General features: G+C 37.7%; 1 protein-coding gene and 1 long non-coding RNA gene across 2 annotated transcripts; both read left to right on the forward strand.

The window, feature by feature from the left end:
• Positions 1-143: 143 nt before the first annotated feature.
• On the forward strand, positions 144-21,711 carry LOC117969542 (B-cell receptor CD22-like). The gene is made up of 16 exons (XM_059008828.1): positions 144-389; positions 533-613; positions 1,155-1,505; positions 2,067-2,372; positions 2,841-3,110; positions 11,673-11,942; positions 12,507-12,779; positions 13,074-13,373; positions 13,793-13,892; positions 14,309-14,387; positions 15,160-15,526; positions 18,135-18,215; positions 18,688-19,038; positions 19,151-19,456; positions 20,165-20,434; positions 21,197-21,711. Exons 2-16 carry the CDS (start codon positions 568-570, stop codon positions 21,304-21,306), a joined length of 3,480 nt encoding a protein of 1,159 aa, XP_058864811.1. The 5' UTR covers positions 144-389; positions 533-567; the 3' UTR covers positions 21,307-21,711.
• On the forward strand, positions 4,737-5,935 carry LOC131707141 (uncharacterized). Its single transcript, XR_009311007.1, has 2 exons — positions 4,737-4,788; positions 5,345-5,935. It is a non-coding gene; the product is annotated as an uncharacterized LOC131707141 (long non-coding RNA).
• Positions 21,712-21,992: the final 281 nt, after the last annotated feature.

Here is a 21,992-nt window from a genome sequence, read left to right on the forward strand (position 1 = left end):
ATCTTAACAGATAACAACTACCTCACTAACACATTAATAATTGTATGTTAATAGTGAATATATATATATATATATATAAAATCATCCTGATATTATTTGTTAATTACTAGTCACATGCTTAAGTGCCTTTAAACAAATGGAACCCCATATTGCAATGATATGATTGATCCTAGAGATCCCTAAATATCGATCTGGTGTTTGCAGAACGGTTTTAGTTTGATTTTTCAGTAGCTCATAAATAGGTAAAAAAAGCTTCTGTGGCTGATGCTATTTTGTGTTGAAATCGGAAATACTGCTGCTTCTGCTTTTCAGTTTTAGAAATAGGGAGTTTGACCAACAGTGTGAAACGGACATCAGTGAAGGACAGTCTGTTCAGTTCAACTAGAGAGGTATGTTCAATAATATTCTTTAAATGTGATGTTTGATTGAAAGCATGTTTACTTTAAAGATATGTTTTTGACCAATGAAAGACCACACATTGGTTACGATGTAGTTTTACTGTAGATTCCTGACTAGACTTGTGCTTTTACAGATTTCCAGTTTGGTTCTCTAAAGACACACAAGAACATGATTGCTACGGAAAAGTTGCTTCTGATTTCCTGCCTTTTTCAAGGTATGTATTAACCATTTTAAATATTTTATATATATATATATATATATATATATATATATATATATATATATATATATATATATATATATATATATATATATTGGGGTGGGGTGGGGATATTCAACTATACTGATAAAATATTATCCTGTACATTATAGGTTTTATAGCAATTATTTGTCTTTTGAAGTGATATCTGCAGGGCGCATCCCATGTACAAGAATATAACAGTGAAGGTTTATTATACTAGCAAGGGGCACAGCTGTGGCACACTGTAAATGAGAGCCTTTGTGATGTTTGATGATTGCTAACATGATTTGGAATCCCAATGCATGTCCCATTCACAATACAGTTAGATACAACACAATGCTATCCATCCAAAATGACAGGGGTTTAATGAAAATAGAAGAGTAATGCTGTTAGTATTGCTTAAAAACTAGGAAAAATAAAATGATTAAATAAAATATGTCACTCAAAACTGTAATATCTTATTATGTAAGTGACTGTACAGTATTGCTAAAAAAATCAGTTTTCTCTTTTCTAGGTATAATTTGCAATACATTTGAAGCCTTCATGCCTCAGCGTATTAAAGCCTTGAGCGGCTCCTGTGTGCTGATTCCATGTACATTCACAATTCCAAAGAGTTATGAGAACGATATGGTGGAACCGGCCAGAGGAATTTGGATGACTTCTTATAATTTCAGAGATATTGTATTTGACTCCAGTAGACATTATAGCGAGAATACCCTGAAAGCAGAGCTACTTGGTAACGTGACTAACAAGAATTGCACCACAATAATACATCATTTAAAAACAAGTGATTCAAAAAGTTATTTCTTCAGAGCAGAACCTCCTAATTTCACCTTTTATCGGAGTGTTTTGCTTGAAGTTGCAGGTAAGTACCAGGTGGTTCTCAATACATTTTCATATTGACCAGCACTTCACAGGGCTATACATTTGAGTTCCATGATGGTCAGGATTTATGGGGGGCTATTAAAGACACATATACAGTATATTTCGGGTTGAGGGTTTCAATTTTGCAAAAGCAACCCTCTGTATCTCAGATAACCCAACAGCTTTTTCCAAGTGTTTATTCAGATTCTAGAATTGAAACATTTTTTTTTGTATTACTGACTAAATAGTCATAATCTGTAAGTATTTTGGGTAATGCTTTCCATTGAGATTCTCTAAATACTTACACATAATTACAATGTGATTATGCATAGTTACAATGTACTTAATGTGTAAATCCTTTTGCATGATATAACCCTAACCCCCTCGCCCTTTTCTGATACAATTAAGCACTTGCATACTGTGGGTGAAAGAGAACAAATACCACTACAAAATAAGATAAGGCAAAATAAATCACAAAAATAAACACTATTTACAAGTGAGGGGTTTTCACCTGGGTCTGTATTCCTCTGACAGGGAGTGAAACGTTTCCTTTGTTCCCTAGACTCTCCGGACAGACCAGCGATCAGCCCATCGAGTGCAGTGAAGGAGGGAGCTCCCACGAGTTTAACCTGCACTGCTCCAGCCCCGTGCCCAAGAGACCCTCCAGCCCTGGTGTGGAGCGACACTCTGAACGGGAGTGTGGAGATAGAGCAGGTTGAGCAGCAGGATGGGATCAAGGCTGTATCTTCTGTTCTGACGTTCACTGCCTCACATCTGCACCACAACAAGGACATCACATGCACTGCGCAGTACCCAGTGGGGTCTGAAACTAAAAGCGCTGGAGAAGTCTCGACTCTTCGTGTTCTCTGTAAGACAATTCTTCAGTAATGAATAATAAACTTCCCAATCTAATCTGTGAACTTCCATTGCCCCTCAACAAATAATTCATTAAATAACGACACTATTTTTAAATATTTAAAATTTCTCACATTTGCCATTCCTCGTAGTGAGTAATAATTTAATAAATTACACTGCGCATTAACAGAAACATGGGCACTGGAGCAACCACTTTGCATGAAATTTTATTGAACTAATAGCCAGTATAATCTGCAAATGACTGTATCTTTAATATACATTGTTTCAATTGTATACCATACATAGATTATATATATAGTACTGTTATAAAATATGATACAACAACTAAGAAAAATAAAAAGGGTGAAATAATGTATACATTTTAATCACATCAAAAGCATTGTAAACTGCAATATTACCTTTACCACTGTAAAAAGCCCTTTTAAAGTTGTTTGTTAACAAGAACTGTTTTCTCTTTCAGATTCACCAAAGAACACGTTGGTGTTAATAAACCCTTCTGGTGAAATACATGAAGGAGGTCATGTGACACTGAGCTGCAGCAGCAATGCAAACCCAGCAGTGAGCCGCTACACCTGGTTTGAAGTGAAGGGAGATAATATCAACGAGAAAAGTGCTGAACAGTACCTCACTTTTACTGACATTAACCCGAGTGACAGTGGACTGTACTACTGTGAAGCAAGGAATGAGCATGGGGCAGAGAACTCGACAGCTGTGCAGCTGAATGTAGCATGTATGTATCTTTAATTTCATTGGCTATGGTTATTACTTGAGGTATACAAGACAAGAAGAATGTATTTTAAGATTAAATTGCATTATACAGAATACCCTCAAAGTATTAATGAAAAACGCTTAATTATCAGGATAGCATATTGTTCCTGGTGCAGAGAGCAGCGAGATGAGACACTCCATCCGACAGTGAGACATTATGCTGGTGCAGTCAGGCCAATTTTTTGGTTGATGAGAAAACCTGTGAACATCGAGGAAAGATCATCACTGCTTATCTTGAAAAGGAAGCAATCAAGAGAATGGTTTGGCCAGCCAGCGAGCTCTCCTGACCTGAACCCCATTGAGCATGCTTGGAGCATGCTATAGAGGGCAATAGCAACCTGTCCTGTAAAACTCAGGACAATGCAAAAGCTCCAGGGTGGCTTTATCCAAGAATGGATTGAAGAGGAGTTTGAAAACCCGTACCTCGCTAAATTCATCCCCCAGAAGGAGTTTAATCTTACTGCATGTATTTTACCTTTTCCACAGTCACGATCTCAATTGCCATACATTGCACCACAATCCACACTGCGAGAAAGAGGTTCCAGTTTATAGACTGGTTTACTGAATCCTGGACTAAAAACAAAGAAACTGAACTTGAATCTCAATCAGCCCCTGGATGAAATTGGTCAATCCTAGAACCTCAGTTTGCTATTTCTTGTTTAGTTACCATGTTTGTTGCGTTAAACCTTTCTGTCCTTTCAGCTCCTGCAACTCCATGTATTTATGTAGTCATGGGAACAGCGGCTGTTCAGATGTTAGCCACCATTTTGGTTGTTGTATTCATAATGAAAAGGTATGTCTTTGAAAGCTAAACATAAAGTATGTGTGGTTGTTACTTCACATATGTAGTTGTCAGTGTACTGTTAACATATATTTTCATTTTTCATTTCATGTGTGTGTAAAGAAATAGAAAGGTAAGTCTGGATTTTTTCATTTGCTCAGTCTTGCTTAATACTGTGGAACTGGTTCTATGTTCTATTAGAATATATGAACTGTTAAAATACTAGGACAGCAGCTGTCTCTATACTGTGAACCCCTTTATAGACTCTTAAGTAATATTTGCATTACATTTTGTGATGAGGAACAGCCAGTGATTCTGTAGTATTGTAAAGCTTACAGCACAGTTACTTGCCAATTACAGCTATGGCCAAAAGTTTAGCATCACCTAGAATTTTAGGATTGAGACATCATTAAAAAAAAAAAAAACTACATGAACATAATTTAGATCTTTTATTTAACATCATGTAATCAAATAAACTACAAAATGATATTGCAAAAACTCCACTGGAAGCCATAATAGTAGTGCAGTAGTATTTTATGTTAGATTTTGAAATGTCACATTTTTGTCAGTTTTCCGTTGAGTATATGGCAAACTGCAAAGCGGTATGTAGTTCAATATGTTAACGTAACATTATTCAGCAGGTTTCATTCGACTTCATGAAGCAAAATTAGATCATTCTATTGGGCGCTGCAAAACTTTTGCCCATAGCTGTATTTTAGTGATTAAACTCAAATAAAAACAAATAGATTGCAAATAAAATGGTGTTGTAACGGTTTTGAAATCTTGGGTTGGATTGTTTCTATAGGCTGAGCATCGTGGCAGAGAAAATAACCCCTTTGGGGCAATCCAGCTCTCAAACGTGAGTAACACAGAGTAACATGATAGTAGAGAATATACTGGGAACCCCTCAATATTAGACTTGAATCATTTAATGAAGAACAAACATTCAAACTCTGTACAGTATGCCCATTAAGGGATACTTTATGTTATCTAACATGAATCCTTCATGTATTGTCTGTTTTGTATAATTATCTATAGCTGTGTATTTGTAGGTGATTATTTATCAGGATTCCACTAAAGTAGGGTTACCATATGACTCCATTTACACTAGGACAGTTTGGAACAGTTCAGGCCTTTCAACTCACACCCCAATGCATTCTGGTACACTTTACCTGTCTCAGGTACCTTTCACAGTAGAACTACACTTACCAGCATGCATTGGGGTGGGTGTTGATAAGCCTGAACCTTCCTGTCATATGGTAGCCCTACACTAAAGTATTGTTCCGCTACACTGACTGCTTCAGCTGCTGCATGTTACACATTGAAAGGAGCAACGACAATGAATAAGGACAGATGCTTTGACACTGAACTTGAAGTTTTAACTGTGCTGTATGTTGTTGGGTTTTTTAATTCAGGCTGGTCAGAACTCAAAGGATGATGCTGAGGGCACTTATACTGCACTGAACACATCAGCTGTTTCCTCAGACTATGAAGAAATATGCAAGAAGTAACCAGGATGGAAATCTTTGCTCTAATTGATAATGCTGGCGGCTGATAAAATTTACTGCCTTCATTTTGTGAACAGTAATGCTGCTCTTTAGTCCTTCACTGTTTGCTTAGCTTTAAGAGGCTTTATTGAACTGGAGCTTCATTTATGGCAAAAGAATGCAATTCTGTTTTAAAGCACAGATATAAAAATGTGCATCACCAGTCAAAATGTATTTCACACAGTATTTTTTATTATTTTTTATTTCACAATATTGTAAAACCAAAAAGAAAGCTTATGTTTTTGAATAATATATTGATGAATGTATTTGAATATATTTAGCTATCATGACCTGCTACATATATTGTATCATCAGTAAGGTGTTCAATACGGTAGATAAGTCATCTACAATACACTGCACTTTTTTAACACATATTTTACAATATATTCCAATGTATTTTTTATTTCTTGAGGGATGATGTCTTTCTCAGTTTTAATTTCAAATAAATAATGAAACTTCTTTCTTGCCTTGGTGTTGGAGCAGACATTTACACATGGAAATACTGGAGCAGTGAGCATTTTTACTGGTGTGATTACTGGCTCTCATAAGTCCTTATCACCTGGAGATTTTACCAACCCCCCATGAACACAGCTTGTGATTTTGTCAAAAAAATGTAGTTGGCATTTAATGGGTTAATATTTGAGTCATGCTTTAGTTTAATCTTAACGGATAACAACTACCTCACTAACACATGAATAATTGTATGTTAATAGTGCATATATACAGACATGCTCAAATTTGTTGGTACCCCTCCACAAAAAACGAAGAATGCACAATTTTCTCTGAAATAACTTGAAACTGACAAAAGTAATTGGCATTCACCATTGTTTGTTCCATATTTAATAGAAATCAGACTTTGCTTTTGATTTTTTATTCAACATAATATTGTAAATAAGAAAACAAATAAAAATGGCATGGACAAAAATGATGGGACCCCTAACCTAATATTTTGTTGCACAACCTTTAGAGGCAATCACTGCAATCAAACGTTTTCTGTAGCTCTCAATGAGACTTCTGCACCTGTTAACAGGTAGTTTGGCCCACTCTTCCTGAGCAAACTGCTCCAGCTGTCTCAGGTTTGATGGGTGCCTTCTCCACACTGCAAGTTTCAGCTCTTTCCATAGATGTTCGATAGGATTCAGATCAGGACTCATAGAAGGCCACTTCAGAATAGTCCAATGTTTTGTTCTTATCCATTCTTGGGTGCTTTTAGCTGTGTGTTTTGGGTCATTATCCTGTTGGAGGACCCATGACCTGCGACTGAGACAGAGGGACACTGTTTCTGACACTGGGCAGTACGTTTCGCTCCAGAATGCCTTGACAGTCTTGAGATTTCATTGTGCCCTGCACAGATTCAAGGCACCCTGTGCCAGGTGCAGCAAAGCAGCCCCAAAACATAACCGAGCCTCCTCCATGTTTCACTGTAGGTATGGTGTTCTTTTCTTTGAAAGCTTCATTTTTTCGTCTGTGAACATAGAGCTGATGTGACGTGCCAAAAAGCTCCAGTTTTGACTCATCTGTCCAAAGGACATTCTCCCAGAAGGATTGTGGCTTGTCAATATGCATTTTAGCAAATTCCAGTCTGGCTTTTTTATGTTTTTCTGTCAAAAGTGGAGTCCTCTTGGGTCTTCTTCCATGGAGCCCACTTTCGTTCAAAAAGCGACGGATGGTGCGATCAGAAACTGACGTACCTTCACCTTGGAGTTCAGCTTGTATGTCTTTGGCAGTTATCCTTGGTTCTTTTTCTACCATTCGCACTATCCTTCTGTTCAATCTGGGGTCGATAATCCTCTTGCAGCGGCGCCCAGGGAGGTTGGCTACAGTTCCATGGACCTTAAACTTCTTAATAATATTTGCAACTGTTGTCACAGGAACATCAAGCTGCTTGGAGATGGTCTTGTAGCCTTTACCTTTACCATGCTTGTCTATTATTTTCTTTCTGATCTCCTCAGACAACTCTCTCCTTTGCTTTCTCTGGTCCATGTTCAGTGTGGTGCACACAATGATACCAAACAGCACAGTGACTACTTTTCTCCATTTAAATAGGCTGAATGACTGATTACAAGATTGGAGACATGTGTGATACTAATTAAAGAAACTAATTAGTTTGAAATATCACTATAATCCAATTATTTATTATCTTTTCTAAGGGGTACCAACAAATGTGTCCAGGCCATTTTAGAATATCTTTGTAGAATAAGCAATAATTCATCTCTTTTCACAGCTTCTTTGCTTTATTCTATGACATACCAAAGGCATGCAAGTATACATGATAAAATAGCTTTTAATTTCATCACATTTCAGGAGGAATGAAGCATTATTTCAATGAGCTGTAAGGGTACCAACAAATTTGAGCACGTCTGTATATACGCTATAATGATGTGACCAGACTATGATTGAATTTTAACAATCCTTGCCATTTATTAGTTCCAAATACTGCAACATTACATTCTGCATTGAAAGTTATCTTCTTTCAAATGCTTCATCATTCTGCATCTAAGGCCAAGTTAACTTAGCAACTTGTTGGTGTTTGTGTAAGTGCATGTGAGAAATTATCATGAATATGTGGTATCAAATGTGATAGTTTTCTTGTTTTGAAATAGCAACCCACACCCACACTGAGACACACACACACACACACAAGCTCACGCTACTGCTTATATTTTCCACTGTGGTCAAAATGCATGCACATTGCCCACTTAATATCATGTGGTTTACTCACAGTGGGAAATCCATAAATGTTTAGTTCCCTTAAAATTAAAAGCTGTTGCCACTGCACTTTGCTGAAACACATTTTGGGGGTAACATTAGGATAAGATCATCTGTAAAGCTGAGGGAACCCGCAGATGCTTTTTCAGGATCAGTGGTTTGAAACCTGGTTCCAGGGAGACCACCGGGAGACCTAGTTTGAGGCAACTGCCAGCTGGTTGTCTTAGTTTTAGTCTCTCATGTCAATCATACCCAGTGTTGTGGCTTAATGCTTAATTCTATTACTGTACTAAATGACTCTCCCTCTCTGTTTATCAGCACATCACAGAAGGATGTGGTGGAACAAAAACAGACCATTTTAAACATGATGCTGAGAAAATTAATACAACCACAGAAAAAGGTGTTATGGGTGTCACAGGACTGACAACTGCAGTTTTTATAGGTTACAAATTACTTGCAAGAAATCAGTAAAGCATTTACTGCACAGTATAAAACAAATACGGTTGTGTATTTCCTGTGAAATGCTTAATGGTGTACGAGACAAGAGACTATATCGATTGCAGAAAAGCAATAGCTGCAACAATTGTCCACTTGTTCAAGACTATTTTCACTCTAGGCAAACGCATTGAACCACATGCATTCTTTTCCTGTGGAATGAGTATTAGCACACATATGTCAGCCTCACACTCACTTTAAGAGCACTACCCAGAAATGAAGTAGTGGCAAGAAAGAAATGAACGATCTTTTGAAAAGTAATGCTAAGGGAACAGAATATTTTACAATGCTTGGTTAGTACTGCTTTAATGTTGGATATTGGAGAGTCATTTTTACTTGGTACTCTAGTTGTCTTATAGCATCTACGCTTACATTACATGTATTGAAGTTCAAAAAGACAACCAGAGTACCAAGTAAAAATGACTCTACAATATCCAACATTAAAGCATTAATGACTATATTGGACTGGGCAGCAAAGAGTTAATAAATGTTCATTTTATCTGAATAGCGTAGATAAAACAAGGCACAATAAAATCACCCTGATATTATTTGTTAATTACTAGTCACATGCTTAAGTGCCTTTAAACAAATTGAACCCCATATTGCAATGATATGATTGATCCTAGAGATCCCTAAATAGCGATCTGATGTTTGCAGAACAGTTTTAGTTTGCTTTTTCAGTAGCTCATAAATAAGTGACTACTTTAAAAGCAGTGACAAAAAACAGCTTCTGTGGTTGATGTTGCTTTCTGTTGAAAAAACGGAAATTCTGCTGCTTCTGCTTTTCAGTTTTAAAAATAGGGAGTTTGACCAACAGTGTGAAAAAGCCATCAGTGAAGGACAGTCTGTTCAGTTCAACTAGAGAGGTAAGTTCAATAACATTCTTTAAATGTGATGTTTGATTGAAAGCATGTTTACTTTAAAGATATGTTTTTGACCAAAGAAAGACCACACATTGGTTACGATGTAGTTTTACTGTAGATTCCTGAACAGACTTGTGCTTTTACAGATTTCCAGTTTGGTTCTCTAAAGACACACAAGAACATGATTGCTACGGGAAAGTTGCTTCTGATTTCCTGCCTTTTTCAAGGTATTTATTAACCATTTTAAATATATATATTGGGGGACAAAATATTCAATTATATTGATACAATGTCATCCCATGAAATATAGGAATTATAGCAATTATCTGTCTTTTGAAGTTATATCTGCAGGGTGCATCCCATGTACAAGAATATAACAGTGAAGGTTTATTATACTAGCGAGGGGCACAGCTGTGGCACACTGTAAATGAGAGCCTTTGTGATGTTTGATGATTGCTAACATGATTTGGAATCCCAATGTATGTTCCATTCACAATACAGTTAGATACAACACAATGCTAGCCATCCAAAATGACAGGGTTTTAGTGTAAATAGAAGAGTAATGCTGTTAGTATTGCTTAAAAACTGGGAGAAATAAAATGATTAATAAAACATGTCACCCAAAACTGTAATATATTATTATATAACTGACTGTACATATTGCTAAATAAACATCTGTGTTGCCTTTTCTAGGTATAATTTGCAATGAATTTAAAGCCTTCATGCCTCAGCGTATTAAAGCCTTGAGCGGCTCCTGTGTGCTGATTCCATGTACATTCACAATTGAAGAGAGGTTGGAGAGTGCAATGGTGGAACCGGCCAGAGGATTTTGGATGACTTCTCATAATTTCAGAGATATTGTATTTAACTCCAGTAGACATAATAGTGAGAATACCCTGAAAGCAGAGCTACTTGGTAAAGTGACAAACAAGAATTGCACCACAATAATAAATCATTTAAAAAAAAGTGATTCAAAAAGTTATTTCTTCAGAGCAGAACCTCTTAAATACACCTTTACTCAGAGTGTTTCGCTTGAAGTTGTAGGTAAGTACCAGTTGGTTTTCAATTCATTTTCATATTGACCAGCGCTTCAGAGGGCCATGCATTTGAGTTCCATGAAGGTCAGGATTGATGGTGGGCTATTACAGACACATATACAGTATATTTCGGGTTGAGGGTTTTAGTTTTACAAAAACAACCCTCTGTCTCTCAGATAACCCAACAGCTTTTTACAAGACTAGTAACATATGTCATAATCTATAAATATTTTGGGTAAAACTTTCCATTAAATGTCTCTAATTACTGTGTATTAACATAGTAGTTACTTAGTAAATGCATGTGCATGTACACATAATTACAATGTTATTATGCATAGTTACAATGTACTTAATGTGTAAATCCTTTTGCGTGATATAACCCTAACCAGCTCGCCCTTTTCTGATACAATTGAGCATAAGTACTGCTACAAAATAAGATAAGGCAAAATAAATCACAAAAATAAACACTATTTACAAGTGAGGGGTTTTCACCTGGGTCTGTATTCCTCTGATAGGGAGTGAAACGTTTCCTTTGTTCCCTAGACTCTCCGGACAGACCAGCGATCAGCCCATCGAGTGCAGTGAAGGAGGGAGCTCCCACGAATTTAACCTGCACTGCTCCAGCCCCGTGCCCAAGAGAACCTCCAGCCCTGGTGTGGAGCGACACTCTGGATGGGAGTGTGGAGATAGAGCAGGTTGAGCAGCAGGATGGGACCAAGGCTGTATCTTCTTTTCTGACGTTCACTGCCTCACATCTGCACCACAACAAGACCATCACATGCACTGCGCAGTACCAAGTGGGGTCTGAAACTAAAAGCGCTGGAGAAGTCTCGACTCTTCATGTTCTCTGTAAGGCAATTCTTCAATAATGAAGAATTCACTTCCAAATCTAAATAATATCTGCAAATAAAATCTGCAAATAATATCTTTAATATATATATTGTTTTAATCTTATACCATAAATACATTTTATACATTATAAACACAGTATAAGCATTGTAAACTGCACTATTACTTTTAGCACTGTAAAATGATTGCTTTTACTGTAGTAATCTTTAAAGTTGTTGGCTAACAAACTGTTTTCTCTTTCAGATTCACCGAAGAACACATCGGTTTTAATAAACCCTTCTGGTGAAATACATGAAGGAGATCATGTGACACTGAGCTGCAGCAGCAATGCAAACCCAGCAGTGAGCCGCTACACCTGGTTTGAAGTGAAAGGAGATAATATCACAGAGAAAAGTGCTGAACAGTACCTCACTTTTACTGACATTAACCTGAATGACAGTGGACTGTACTACTGTGAAGCAAGGAATGAGCATGGGGCAGAGAACTCGACAGCCGTGCAGCTGAATGTAGCATGTATGTATCTTTAATTTCATTGGGTATGGTTATTAGTTGCTGTATACAAGATAACAAGAACACATTTTAAAATTAAATGGCATTATACAGCATACCTCACAGTGTAAATGAAAAACACTTAACTATCAGATTAGCACATTGTAAAACTGTACACATATCATTATATCAGCATGCAAAGATGCTTGTGAATTTGACATTGTCATCTACATCCCTAAAACCTCAAACATGCAGACGTTTGTTAGAAATCACAGCAAGCCCTTGTGTAGTATTTATACGTCTTGTTTTTTTATTTGATGTTATATCTGACCAAAACATTGTACGTGTTGATAAACAGACAAGGTAGAAGAAAAGGATGATCAGAAAAATAACCCTTATACAAATTTACTGTGGTAAAAGCATTAACAGCATAGTAAAGCATGGTAAAAGCAATAGCATTAGAAGTCAGTGCTGTAAATAGTATGGTAATCACAGTAAAAGCACTGTAAGCCGTAATGTTACCTTTACAACTGTAAAAGGACTGCTCCTTTAAAGTTGTTTGCGAACATGAACTGTTTTCTCTTTCAGATTCACCGAAGAACACATCGGTGTTAATAAACCCTTCTGGTGAAATACATGAAGGAGATCATGTGACACTGAGCTGCAGCAGCAATGCAATCCCAGCAGTGAGCCGCTACACCTGGTTTGAAGTGAAGGGAGATAATATCACAGAGAAAAGTGCTGAACAGAATCTCACTTTTACTGACATTAACCCGAGTGACAGTGGACTGTACTACTGTGAAGCAAGGAATGAGCATGGGGCAGAGAACTCGACAGCCGTGCAGCTGAATGTAGCATGTTGTATGTATTATTATTATTATTATTATTATTATTATTATTATTATTTCCTAGCAGACGCCCTTATCCAGGGCGACTCACAATCGTAAACAAAAATACATTTCAACAGGACAGTTAAAGATACATTTGTATCTTTAATTTCATTGGGTATGGTTATTAGTTGACGTATACAAGATAACAAGAATGTATTTTAATATTAGCCATCAATACCCAAGATACCTTACAGTATAGCTAAAAATGAAAAGACATCTGTGCATTAGATGCCTATATGTCATATCTGTGTGTTGCTATTTGCAGGCATGCCACAGATTTCACATGAATCCAGTTGCTCAAAAGATGATACCGAAAGCATTACCTGCATTTGTGTGAGCCGTGGGAGTCCATCACCGATCACTGAATGGAGGATTGCTGGAAATAAACTGGAAAACAACACAGATAGAGGGAGCATCAGTAACTCAAAGTTAGAAGACCACACAATGAGAAGCACACTCATCCTGCTGGAGCCGTTGGCTAAAAATGAGGCTATACAGTGTCTGAGTAAAAACCGCATTGGCACTGCAACCTTCCAGTTCCATGTGTTCCATGAACAGAAGGAAGGTAAGAAGCATTCTGAATGAAAAGAAGGAAGGCAAGAAACATTCTAAATGTGCTTTGAAGCATTCTAAATGTCCTTTGAAACATTCTAAATGTGCTTTGAAACATTCTCAATATCCTTTGAAACATTCTCAATGTCCTACGTTAACTGTCCTGCATTGTTCCCTGGAAATCCATTCTCCAGATATTTCATGATAAATGGAAGTAATGTTAATGCTTTAATCGTGAAATATCTTGAAATCCCTGTGTTTTAGACTGTGAAATGCCATGAAATAAATACAGCCCAGACTATAACATGTGCTTACTGTTGTGTGTATGCAATGGCAGTGCACAGCAGGTGAGATATTCTTGGGTCCCGTGATCGAGACATTTCTTTTCTTCCATGAGCTGCCATGCTTATTGTCAAGTTGTTTTTTTCACAGCTGCAGAAAAGCAGATCCATTTCCTGTCCGCTGTCTACGGGGGGTTTGCTTGCGCTGCAGTATTGCTGCTGGGGTTTGGCTTTTCCAAATGTGTAAAAAAGTAAGTTAACTTCTAAAAATGTAAATCAAGCAAATACAATCATATCAAACAATACATGGGTTAAGCACTTCCAATTGTCAAACAAAAACATTACATGAGACTTCTTATGGACCACGTTTTCATATCTACTTTTAGGAGAAGACCAAACATCTGTTAATTTAACAAAGCTAGACCCAAACAACTAAGTTATATATTTCAGGTCTCTTTAGCAGTCTGTTTATGTTGATTATGAGGATGATGTAGCTGCAGAATATGATGAATCTGTGGAAGACTGTGAATTCCAGGGGAGCTTGCAAATTCTGTGGTTTCCGAGGAATTCCATTATCCTGAGATTTGGACTGGCTCTAGTGATCAGATCATTTCTAACAAAGTTTTTCAGATAACAATGCTTCTTGTTTTGTTTGTTTTCTCTCCAGGTTAATGAAATCGAAGTCAACCTCCAGACCCAAAAGGGAAGATACTGCAGAGCTAACAGAGGTCAACGGGCTTGACTCGGTATGTACAGAATGCAACCGAATTTTCATTTATCTGATGAAGGCTTTTAAACTGGTAAGGCATAGCTTTGCTTGGTACCAATGCAATCATACATCAAGCATTTACTACAGTGCTGTCCCAGCTTCTTATTCCTACAGCCTGCTGCCCATGGCTAGGCTTTTTGCAGCCTTTTATAACCACTTGGATCATTTGACCCAAATTCAATAATTGATTAATACATTGGCCCACCAATCATGGCTACAGTTTCCTCCATTCCAGCCACATTCTCACATTCTGTAATGGAGCCTGAATTCTCAAGCAGGGATAGGGAATCTTGCCCCTATCCCAAACTGCAGTAAAATACATTAATAATGTGGAGGGGGACACCTCACTCTGTGACAACATATTTATAACTGATCCAGTTAAAAGGGTATCATACAAAAAAAAAAAAAATGTAAGTACACAATTGGATCAGAAAAGGGTTAGGATTAGGTTTAGAGTTAAGGTTAGCGGGGCTAGGGTTAGGTTTAGAGTTAGGGTTAGATTTTGAGATATGGATAGGATTAGGGTTGTATCATACAACAAATTTACACATTAAGTACATTGTAACTATGCATAATAACATTGTAATAACGTGTAAGCACACATGTATTTACTAAGTAACTGCTATATAACTACACAGTAATTAGAGACACTTAATGTAAAGCGTTATCCTATACATCCATATATAAATCGACCTATTTCTCCCTATGAATCTATGAACTCACAAGGCAAGTTCAATTGTGTTTTGCAGAGCTCCCCTCAAGATGAGGAGGAGAATGCAATCTACGCTAACAGACCAGCAGCCACTGAAGATCACCAACAGGGATGCCAGGAAGAAAACCTTCACTACGCCTCCATCGATTACTCCAAACTGAAACCTGGCAACCAGGAGAGCGGCACTAAACGCGCCTCACGATACAGCACGGAATATTCTGAGGTGAAGCGTCCTGGGACAGCAGGAAGTGAGAGGGAAGTCACGGATCCCCCCATAGAGGAAAATGAATACGCTGAGATGAAAGGCTGCCCTGCCAAGAACAGGGAGAACACAGCAGCTAAGAGCGTCTCGACAGGAGAATCTGACTACGCAGAGGTGAGACGCTGTCATACATCACCGGAATGAACTTACAGAGAGAAGTTACCCAAAAGAGAAGGTACCAGGAGCACCAGCTAAAATATGAAGAGGATAAATCAGGACGGCTGGCCAATCCGCTCGTCTCTCTCTTTGGGTTTGATTAGAATCCCTTGTAAAGTTTCCAGGAGACCCGTGACTGTAGCTTACATTTGCTGTGTCCCGTGTTTTTAAGCATATTGCGGAGTGTGATCCTAACCAAAGTGATATTATCAGGAGCCTGGCTTCGTTGACACCCTTTCTAGTCTGTCCGGATATTTCTACACACAGGCTGCCGTTAACAGCAGTGATATAAAGTGGGTTTGACTGCATTTGAAGCCGTGAACATGTCTTCTTTGTGCGTTATGTTTTTGAGAAATGTGTTTGAATATGGTATGGGTTAAGAATGCATGTTTAAAGCTACGGCTTACACTCATCATTATTAACAGTCAGGTGTTAGCGAGAGATGCAGGTGAGGTTCTATAGAACAACATTTTGAGTCATTCCCTCATGCAAGTTTACCCTGGTATTTTTGTATGGTATTTTTGCACTTTTACCTGCTTTTTCCATAGTAATACCATGCATTATCCATAATTTACCCTGGTTCACCATGTTAATTAATACGCTTTACCATATCTCACTGTTCTTTACATTGCTTTGCTATGCTTTACTATGCATTCACTGTGCTTCATTACGCGTTGCTATGCTTTTGCTATGGAAAACTTTCATAAGGGTTATTTGAAGTAAAAATACAAATTGTAGTGGTATATATTTGTTTAGTTGTTGCCAGTTTTATAACATTTCAATGATTGTATTCACAAGAAAATAAATAACAAACACAAAAGCTTAGAGTCCCATTTGAAACTGTTGAACCAGTGAAATTACACTCATCATCGTGAAAATGAGGCTGATGTAAATTTCCCGAGTGTATTTCAAACTTGATAAATGAACAGATTAAGCATGTCATTCTCGTTGAAAGCCAGGGGATGGCAGTAGCACAAAGCCTAACCAATGGCCACGTACTCTGCAAACAGACATCTTCCTCACTATGCAAAGAGCTTGTCTGCAGCTGTGGTTGAAGCTCTTTGAGCCTCATCACAGTGACAGGGATTTGAATCCGAAAAGGCAGACCAGACTCCACTGTGGACAAATGAATGTAGCCTTCCACCACGCTGTAGATACACTTCCTGTGCAACAGGTATTAGGACCCCCCCACTCAAGTGTCACATGGACCTCAAATAGAGTGGTTCCTGCTGCACTGATAGTGGTTGCAGGATGAATGGATTTTTAACAAATGAATATTTAGAAAGTTGTACTAAGGTGAGAATATTAAAACTGTAATTTTTGGGAGCATTTTTAACTGGCATTACTAACCTGTTCTACGGGACATTCTGTGGCTGTAATCTGTCCGATCAAGAACCAGGCTGCCAAGCACTTACCCACCAGCTGAACGTGGTTGACGGTCCAGTTGGTTTACGTCATCTTTTGTTTTTGTTTATGAATCCTGTCTGAACTGTTTATTTTCTTTTGTCATCGTCTCGTGAACAGGATTGCATTTTCAGTTTTAACAAGCCTTTTCTTGGGAGTTTCATGACCCAAATAAAAATGATTTGTGTTGGAAACTACTGTCTGCTTCTCGTGTGTGCACCTATACGCTCACTATATATATATATATATATTGTAAACGAACTCACCCACTCGGGTTCGTTGCCCCTTTAAAAGTACGACCCAACACACGAGAAATTGAGTTTTTAAGCGCTGACGCGCTAGTTTTTAATAAACACAAAAGTAAAACAAAATACAAACAAACACCTAACTCCCACTGGAGCGCTAACTAAACAGGATTTTCCCTTACTACCTTGCAGGACGGCTAAGCCGTTTACCTGACACCGAACACAAACGCTAACACAGCCCTTACTTCTTCTCACTGCTCGGAAGCAGCGCACCTCTCTTCTGCTTCTTTCTACTCAGCCGCCCTGTGCAGACAAGCTGCACGTCTTAAATACCCCGGTGCGGGTGATAATTAATCAATAAACAAATTAACAAAAAAATAAAACAATTAAACAAAATGTGCACTTCTTTCGCAGGGAGGTATTAACCCCCTCCCTGCTGTCTCTCACAACCCTCTATCTCACAATATATATATATATATATATATATATATATATATATAGGTATAATTAAATAAACCTGAAGATTACTAGTCACATGCTAAACAAATGGATCCCCATATTGCAATGATATGATTGACCCTAGAGATCCCTAGATAGCAATCTGATGTTTGCACAACACTTTGTTGACTTTTTCAATAGCTCATAGTCATCAACTTTAATAAAAGACACTGACAAAAACAGCTTCTGTGGTGAAAACGGAAATACCGCTGCTTCTGCTTTTCAGTTCTAGGAAATAGCGAGTTTGACCAACGGTATGAAACGGACATCAGTGAAGGACAGTCTGTTCAGTTCAACTAGAGAGGTATGTTCAAGAATATTCTTTAAATGTGATGTTTGATTGAAAGCATGTTTACTTTAAAGATAATTTTTTGACCAATGAAAGATCACACATTGGTTACGATGTAGTTTTACTGTAGATTCCTGACTAGACTTGTGCTTTTACAGATTTCCAGTTTGGTTCTCTAAAGACACACAAGAACATGATTGCTACGGAAAAGTTGCTTCTGATTTCCTGCCTTTTTCAAGGTATTTATTAACCATTTTAAATATATATACAGTATATTGGGGGACAAAATATTCAAATATATTGATACAATGTCATTCCATACAATATAGGATTTATAGCAATGATCTGTCTTTTGAAGTTATATCTGCAGATCACATCCCATGTACAAGAATATAACAGTGAAGGTTTATTATACTAGCGAGGGGCACAGCTGTGGCATACTGTAAATGAGAGCATTTGTGATGTTTGATGATTGCTACCATGATTTGGAATCCCAGTGCATGTCCCATTCACAATACAGTTAGATACAACACAATGCTAGCCATGCAAAATGACGGGGGTTTAATGTAAATAGAATAGTAATGCTGTTAGTATTGCTTAAAAATTAGGAAAAATAAAATGATTAAATAAAATATGTCACCAAAAACTATAATATATTATATAAGTGACTGTACAGTATTGCTAAAAAAACATACATTTTCTCTTTTCTAGGTATAATTTGCAATGAATTTGAAGTCTTCATGCCGCAGCGTATTAAAGCCTTGAGCGGCTCCTGTGTGCTGATTCCATGTACATTCATAATTCCAAAGAGTTATGAGAACGATATGGTGGAACCGGCCAGAGGAATTTGGATGACTTCTTATGATTTCAGACATATTGTATTTAACTCCAGCAGACGTTATAACGACAATACCCTGAAAGCAGAGCTACTTGGTAACGTGACTAACAAGAATTGCACCACAATAATAAATCATTTAAAAACCAGTGATTCAAAAAGTTATTTCTTCAGAGCGGTACCTCCTAAAAACACCTTTCCTCAGAGTGTTACACTTGAAGTTGCAGGTAAGTACCAGGTGGTTCTCAATACATTTTCATATTGACCAGCGCTTCAGAGGGCCATGCATTTGAGTTTTAGTTCCATGACAGGTAGTGAAACGTTTTCTTTGTTCCCTAGTCTCTCCGGACAGACCAGCAATCAGCCCATCGAGGACAGTGAAGGAGGGAGCTCTCACGAGTTTAGCATGCACTGCTCCAGCCCCGTGCCCAAGAGAACCTCCAGCCCTGGTGTGGAGCGACACTCTGAACGGGAGTGTGGAGATAGAGCAGGTTGAGCAGCAGGATGGGACCAAGGCTGTATCCTCTGTTCTGACGTTCACTGCCTCACATCTGCACCACAACAAGGACATCACATGCACTGCGCAGTATCCAGTGGGGTCTGAAACTAAAAGCGCTGGAGAAGTCTTGACTCTTCGTGTTCTCTGTAAGACAATTCTTCAATAATGAATAATAAACTTCCCAATCTAATCTGTGAACTTCCATTGCCCCTCAACAAATAATTCATTAAATAACGACACTATTTTTAAAAATTTAAAATCTCTCACATTTGCCATTCCTCGTAGTGCAGTAATAATTTAATAAATTACACTGCGCATTAACAGAAACATGGGCACTGGAGCAACCACTTTGCATGAAATTTTATTGAACTAATAGCCAGTATAATCGGCAAATAACTGTATCTATAATATTATTATTTATTTCTTAGCAGACGCCCTTATCCAGGGCGACTTACAATTGTTACAAGATATCACATTCTTTTTATATACAATTACCCATTTATACAGATGGGTTTTTACTGGAGCAATCTAGGTAAAGTACCTTGCTCAAGGGTACAGCAGCAGTGTCCCCTACCAGGGATTGAACCCACGACCCTCCGGTCAAGAGTCCAGAACCCTAACCACTACTCCACACTGCTGTCAGTAATATACATTGTTTCAATTGTATACCATACATAGATTATATATATAGTACTGTTATAAAATATGATACAACAACTGAGAAAAATAAAAAGGGTGAAATAATGTTTAATGTATTAATCACATCAAAAGCATTGTAAACTGCAATATTACCTTTACCACTGTAAAAAGCCCTTTTAAAGTTGTTTGTTAACAAGAACTGTTTTCTCTTTCAGATTCACCAAAGAACACAGTGGCATTAATAATTCCTGCTGGTAAAATACATGAAGGAGGTCATGTGACACTGAGCTGCAGCAGCAATGCAAACCCAGCAGTGAGCCGCTACACCTGGTTTGAAGTGAAGGGAGATAATATCAACGAGAAAAGTGCTGAACAGTACCTCACTTTTACTGACATTATCCCGAATGACAGTGGACTGTACTACTGTGAAGCAAGGAATGAGCATGGGGCAGAGAACTCGTCAGCCATGCAGCTGAATGTAGCATGTATGTATCTTTAATTTCATTGGCTATGGTTATTACTTGAGGTATACAAGACAAGAAGAATGTATTTTAAGATTAAATTGCATTATACAGAATACCCTCAAAGTATTAATGAAAAACGCTTAATTATCAGGATAGCATATTGTTCCTGGTGCAGAGAGCACCGAGATGAGACACTCCATCCGACAGTGAGACATTATGCTGGTGCAGTCAGGCCAATTTTTTGGTTGATGAGAAAACCTGCGAACATCGAGGAAAGATCATCACTGCTTATCTTGAAAAGGAAGCAATCAAGAGAATGGTTTGGCCAGCCAGCGAGCTCTCCTGACCTGAACCCCATTGAGCATGCTTGGAGCATGCTGCAGAGGGCAATAGCAACCTGTCCTGTAAAACTCAGGACAATGCAAAAGCTCCAGGGTGGCTTTATCCAAGAATGGATTGAAGAGGAGTTTGAAAACCCGTACCTCGCTAAATTCATCCCCCAGAAGGAGTTTAATCTTACTGCATGTATTTCACCTTTTCCACAGTCACGATCTCAATTGCCATACATTGCACCACAATCCACACTGCGAGATAGAGGTTCCAGTTTATAGACTGGTTTACTGAATCCTGGACTAAAAACAGAGAAACTGAACTTGAATCTCAATCAGCCCCTGGATGAAATTGGTCAATCCTAGAACCTTAGTTTGCTATTTCCTGTTTAGTTACGTGTATCTTTGAAAAAGCTACACATGTTTGTTGCTTTAAACCGTTCTGTCCTTTCAGCTCCTGCAACTCCATGTATTTATGTTGTCATGGGAACAGCGGCTGTTCAGATGTTAGCCACCATTTTGGTTTTTGTATTCATAATGAAAAGGTATGTCTTTGAACGCTAAACATAAAGTATGTGTGGTTGTTACTTCACATATGTAGTTGTCAGTGTACTGTTAACATATATTTTCATTTTTCATTTCATGTGTGTGTAAAGAAAGAGAAAGGTAAGTCTGGATTTTTTCATTTGCTCAGTTTTGCTTAATACTGTGGAACTGGTTCTATGTTCTATTAGAATATATGAACTGTTAAAATACTAGAACAGCAGCTGTCTCTATACTGTGAACCCCTTTATAGACTCTTAAGTAATATTTGCATTACATTTAGTGATGAGGAACAGCCAGTGATTCTGTAGTATTGTTAAGCTTACAGCACAGTTACTTGCCAATTACAGTTATGGCCAAAAGTTTAGCATCACCTAGAATTTTAGGATTGAGACATCATTAAAAAAAAAAAAGAAAAAAAAACTACATGAACATAATTTAGATATTTTATTTTTTATCATGTAATCAAATAATAATCAAATATCTTTTATCATGTAATCAAAAAAAACTACAAAATGATATCGCAAAAACTCCACAGGAAGCCATAATAGTAGTAGAGTAGTATTTTATGTTAGATTTCGAAATGTCACATTTTTGTCAGTTTTCCGTTGAGTATATGGCAAACTGCAAAGCGGTATGTATTTCAATATGTTAACGTAACATTATTCAGCAGGTTTCATTCGACTTCATGAAGCAAAATTAGATCA

Source organism: Acipenser ruthenus, chromosome 38 (genome assembly GCF_902713425.1).
Source record: "Acipenser ruthenus chromosome 38, fAciRut3.2 maternal haplotype, whole genome shotgun sequence".
Classification (NCBI taxonomy): Eukaryota; Metazoa; Chordata; class Actinopteri; order Acipenseriformes; family Acipenseridae; genus Acipenser; species Acipenser ruthenus.

Coding starts and splice junctions, on each gene's coding strand:
- LOC117969542 (XM_059008828.1), top strand. CDS start 568: ATGATTGCTACGGAAAAGTTGCTTCTGATTTCCTGCCTTTTTCAAG. Junction 1,506..2,066: donor TGTTTTGCTTGAAGTTGCAG/GTAAGTACCAGG, acceptor TTTGTTCCCTAG/ACTCTCCGGACAGACCAGCG. Junction 3,111..11,672: donor TGTGCAGCTGAATGTAGCAT/GTATGTATCTTT, acceptor TTTCTCTTTCAG/ATTCACCGAAGAACACATCG.